The 5,225-nt window shown below is 45.2% G+C and overlaps 1 protein-coding gene across 3 annotated transcripts in view; it reads left to right on the forward strand.

Moving 5' to 3' along the window:
- LOC102200943 (phosphatidylinositol 4,5-bisphosphate 3-kinase catalytic subunit alpha isoform-like) overlaps positions 1-5,225 on the forward strand; it is an 18,086-nt gene that overhangs the window by 2,638 nt on the left and 10,223 nt on the right. For 2 of the 3 annotated variants that reach the window (XM_005754472.1, XM_005754474.1), the window contains exons 2-5: positions 1,442-1,565; positions 1,797-1,900; positions 1,978-2,140; positions 2,206-2,415. In XM_005754472.1, the coding sequence (XP_005754529.1) occupies positions 1,481-1,565; positions 1,797-1,900; positions 1,978-2,140; positions 2,206-2,415 (562 nt within the window). In that variant the 5' untranslated portion in view covers positions 1,442-1,480. Of the gene's footprint in view, positions 1-19; positions 219-1,441; positions 1,566-1,796; positions 1,901-1,977; positions 2,141-2,205; positions 2,416-5,225 lie in introns of those variants that run through there. The other variant, XM_005754473.1, reaches the window with a different exon arrangement.

Here is a 5,225-nt window from a genome sequence, read left to right on the forward strand (position 1 = left end):
GCAAACTGACCACAGCTCTGAGAACCACTCACAGAGAGTTGATCACACACTGACCTCACAGCGTTGCAGGATGTACTTACACTGAGCGTGATCGAGACATTTTAACAGGCTGCACCTCTAAGACAAGCTTTCTGTGTGATCAGCTCAGTCGCCTACAGCATCTCCAGGTTTCTGGCTTCGATCAACCTGCTGCTGGGCTCTGAACACCACACCCTGAGGTGAGAGGTGTCATGATGGTCTCGTACCACGTTACATCTGTCTCCACTTGCATCCCAGTCAGGGAAGCGTAGTTCGTAAGAGATTACAGGACGACCCCACTCTCAGCGTGGACCAAGTGTGCTTGAGCTGTGTCTTCAGTGTGTGTAAGAGTCCATCGTGTCTTTGTGTCTTAGTCGTGTCACTGTGTTTCCTCTGTTCCTCTCCTTGTGTCTCATCCTTGACTCCCTGTTTGTCCATCTTGTGATGTGTCAAGCCTGTGTGTCTTAAGTCTGCCTCTCAGGGTTTCCTGTTTTATTTTGACAGTCTTGCGTCCCACGTTCAGCGCTGTGGTTTTTGCCTCCCCGTCTCATTTAGTCGAATTCGTTCCAGCTGTTTTTCCGTGTGTTTCTTCCTCCTGTGTGTATACATTGTGTCAGTGCGTCTGCAAATCTCCAGCGGTCCCTCCTTTTGTTTCCAGGTTTCCTCGATAAATTCCAGTGATGATTTCTGTTTTGGTTTCCCCAGGCTAGGTTGTCATGGTTGTTCTTCGTTTATTTTGCTTTTAGCCATAATAAACCTCTTGCTTTTGGTTAAACCCAGCCTCCTCTGTCGTTGTCGTCTTCACTGATAAACCGTCTCCCTGTTTTCAGCGAACATCAGATCACCTGTGCTCAGCTAACACACATTAGCCCTCCCACTTTACCTGTGGACCAATACAAACGCTCCGTCAGTGAAGCTGCTCTGTTCATTCAGCATCTGTTCACTTTAGCTGAGGATCATGTGACCCAGCAGCTGTAGCACCTGTTTTTTTCCAGGTGTTCTCATATGGGCGTGGCCTGTGATGTGACACTTTCATTATGATGCATGTAACATGTTACCATAGAAACTCATACAGATTTTTAGGAGGATGCTATTTCTGCTAACTGCAGCTGTTCATAGACACACCGTCCTCTGAACATCGTTACAGCTCGTAGGAGGACACCGGCTCACTCTCTGACAAACCTCCTGTTATCAGAGAGGACAAACAAACCCATGCAAAGAGGGGGCGGGGCTAAAGAGGAGGCCAAGACGTGATCAAAATTAGTCTCACTTTCTTGTTTTATCAAGTCTAATTTCAGGTTACAGGACTCCGCCCACAGGTACGGGCCTCTCCCAACAGCTGCACCTGTGGAATTGTTCCAGAGTGACCTCTGACCCCTGCTGTTTGCCCTGTGCTGAGCTGCAGCTCTGTCTCTTTTCACAGGTAGCCCAGCACTGAGGTGAGGTGTGACTGTTGGTTACCATGGTGCCCAGGCCATCGTCAGGGGAACTATGGGGGCTCCACCTGATGCCCCCCCGGATCCTGGTGGACTGCTGCCTGCCTAACGGTACAGCCACGGGCGGATGTAAGCTTGGGTGTAGCTCTGTGACGTCATAATGTCGGACAACAGATGACATCATGACGTCACAGCTTTGTTTTTGAGGCTGAACACAAGCGTCACTCGTACAGGCTTACCTTCGTCCTCTTTCAGCTCACCTGTAATATTTGTGTTTCTGTTGGATTGTATTTCCGTGGCGTTTCCATGGCGTTTTCATGCTGTTTCCATGACATTCCTCAGGTATGATGGTTAGCCTGGAGTGTCTGAGGGAAACTCCTCTCATCAGTATCAAGCAGCAGCTCTTCTCCGAGGCCAGGAAGTACCCCCTGTACCACCTGCTGCAGGTATACGCTCTTAACTTTGACCCCGCCCCTTCCTTCTATCTCAGTCCAACTATAAATTCCGGTCTCCGATTGGCCAGGAGGAGTCGTGCTACATCTTTGTGGGCGTGACCCAGGAGGCTGAGAGGGAGGAGTTTTATGATGAGACGAGGCGGCTGTGCGACCTGCGCCTGTTCCACCCCATCCTTAAGGTCATCGAGCCCCTCGGCAACCGTGAGGAGAAAATCCTGAACCGTGAGATCGGTAAGGGAACGCCCCATCACATGTAATCACACTATGACCTCATAGTCAGACTCCTCCCCCCACAGGTTTCGCCATCGGGATGCCGGTCTGCGAGTTTGAGATGATGAAGGACCCGGAGGTCCAGGACTTCCGCCGTTCCATACTGAGCGTGTGCAGAGAGGCCATGGAGGAACGGGAAGGAGGGGGGGCCCACAGCCAGGCGCTCTACGTTTACCCCCCCAACGTGGAGTCCAGTCCCCAGCTGCCCCAGCACATCTATAGCAAGCTGGACAAAGGTACTCCCACACCTGCTGGGCCCAGAGCCCCCCTGGACCTGTCTCTCCTGTGTGAGGTGCCGTGAGGGACATTATTACTGAAGCACTCTCACTACTGAAAAACCTTTCAGTTGAACAGGAAGTTGTTTCAGTTGAACAGGAAGTTGTTTCAGTTGAACAGGAAGTTGTTTCTTGACAAGGAAACTGAAGGAAAAAGTGGTAGATTTCAAACAAACCACTGCACAGATGTCTCCTCAGCAACCTGCCTAAGTGAAGCAGCTGCATTACTAAACAGTATATGAGCCCCAGCACGAGTCACATTTAGAACAGCAGACGGCATTATCCTGGTTATTTATTTGGCATGTGTGCTTTTTGTCTTTTTTAGCAAAGACAATCTTAAAATCATCAATAAAACCAGGGAGAGAAGCTCAGCGCTCCTCCATGTAGCACAATGATGTTTACTCACAAGTATGATGATGGTAATCATGTCTGAGACACCCAATGCAGATGATCCATGTAAAAAAATCTATGATGTAATGCAAATAGTGGCACATCATTAATATTTAGGGAAATTTTTTAAGTTGCACCAAACACATTGTGTGATGGGGCAAAAAAAAAGATGTTCTAGGGTTTCACTGTCATCAGTACAAAAACAACACTGATCCACCTCAAAGCCAAAGCTCTTTATTAGAAATTCTGCCACAGGATTAAAGTGTGTTTCTGTAACTTTAGGTAGAAGAGGCTATTTCATCATTTTCAGTACACTTTATCCAGTGTATATGAAACAACTACATTAGAACCATGTAACCATCCTGCTGTAACTATAACATATTTTGTCTTTGAAGAATCTACTAATTATACTCTTATTGCATTTTTCTCAAACAGCTGACAGTGCCCTGGCAATAAATTTGGGAGCACTGATGAGAAATTATTGTATATGATAAACTTTTAATCAAATGAAGCCGAGGCAGTGGGACCAGTGCACTAAATGTGTTATATTCTCTTTGAGTTTAGACAATATTTTTCTGAAAGGTCTGTAACTGAGAATGACACCGCTATCATCCACAAATCTGTCATGAATATAGTCTTTTTGTTTAACCAGTCACTGTTGAAAATAGATTTTTGATTAAGTGTTATTACCCTATGATTCCATAAGGCTGAATTATGGGGAGAAGTTGTGGGTAAATCTCATTTTCCAAAAAAGTCTGTTTTGGAAAGTTTGATATCTTGATCAGGATTTTATTTGCCTCAAAATCACATTTCAAAATAAAGTCCGATCCTCCTATTTTATTAAACAAGGATCATGGGATCTATGTAGAGTCTGGCTGTGACAGACAAGGTTTTAACCATTTAATTCTAATGGTGCCATCCATAAATTCTAATTCTGGAGCTTTGATAGCACCTGTATTGTCACGGTCTGTGTTGGCAGACCGTGGGGATGTGAGCAGTGTTTGCGGTACTCTGTGATGCAAACAGTGCTCTTTATTTACAGTGAAAACTGTACAGTAATACATCCCCGTGTGCTCCCCACTCCGTGTCTCCTCCCAGTGTTTGTGCTCGTGTGTCTGCTGCCCTCTAGTTCCAGCAATCCTCCTGGGAAAACAGAGGCAGCCGTTAGTGCCCTCAGCTACACAGGTAGGCTCACACAAACAGACCAGCTGGAGAACTGCCAGGAAGTCTCACAAAATGATCCCACGTCAGCTCCAAGACTCTCTTAAGTAGCTCCCCTGACGAGGCCTGATCAGCAGCAGGTGCGTGGCTTCGGGTGTGGCCAGTCCCCTAGCAGGGCCACACCCACCAGGCCTGACGGCGCCTATAAACGAGTGCTCAGACACACAGCCACCCACACACACATATGTACAAGCACAGAGAAAAAGGGGGAGCAACACCAAAAATACATAAGTAACATGAGTCTATAACTGCTCAGGGATCTTTCTATGTCATGGGTTTTATTCCTCCACAAAAATTGGAAAATAACTGTATTAATGTTTTTTCTCAAAGATATTTTTATTGATTTAAAGCAACAAAGAAAAACAGATACACACAGAATTGTTCAACAACAGACAAGTTTCACAGTGACTGTTTGGACTGAAATATTAGAACACAGATTAATGACACACTCACATGTCTAGTAATTGCTTACACCAGTTTACCCCCTACCCATACCACTTAGAACCCCTATCCCTCAGGCCAGGTAGGAAAACAAATAAAACAAAAGAAAAAACAAACAACAGAAACAAAAAACCCAAACAACAAACAAACACACACAAAAATAAAAAATACAAAAAAACATTGCAAATACAACACAAAAATAAGACAAACACACATGACTAGAAAAAAATAAATAAAGTAACAACATTTTTCTGTGTTAATGCTTTTAGAGGAGAGATATAGAGAGGGACAAGGATAAGTCAATTTGGAGATGCCTCCAGCTTTAGACAGGATGTTTCTGCCAAAAATAGCGAGTCTCTGGTTAACCAGTGGCCGAGTGATTTCTTCATCTCCATGATACAGTTAGAAATGTTAGTGTCTTTTCTGCTATTTGGGTTTTTTAGATATTATCAGCCCTATATATTTAACTTGAGGAGTCAGAGCTTGTATGAATCGGGTTCACATTTTTTGATACTGAGAGATAAACGAGCCCAGACCTCCCTCTCCACAGCCACCACAAATAAAATGCGACAGCAAACGCACTCTAGTGTGAACGCTCAAAGCGGCCACGTGCGCAAAAGAGGACGTCACGCACTCTGTTTAGACCCAGAGCAACAGTATGTTTGACTGATGGCCTTAATATAAAGACTTCAGACTTCACGTTTCCCAATTTTTGCTTT

Source organism: Pundamilia nyererei, unplaced genomic scaffold, assembly GCF_000239375.1.
Source record: "Pundamilia nyererei isolate P.nyererei 1_Seehausen unplaced genomic scaffold, PunNye1.0 scaffold00571, whole genome shotgun sequence".
Classification (NCBI taxonomy): Eukaryota; Metazoa; Chordata; class Actinopteri; order Cichliformes; family Cichlidae; genus Pundamilia; species Pundamilia nyererei.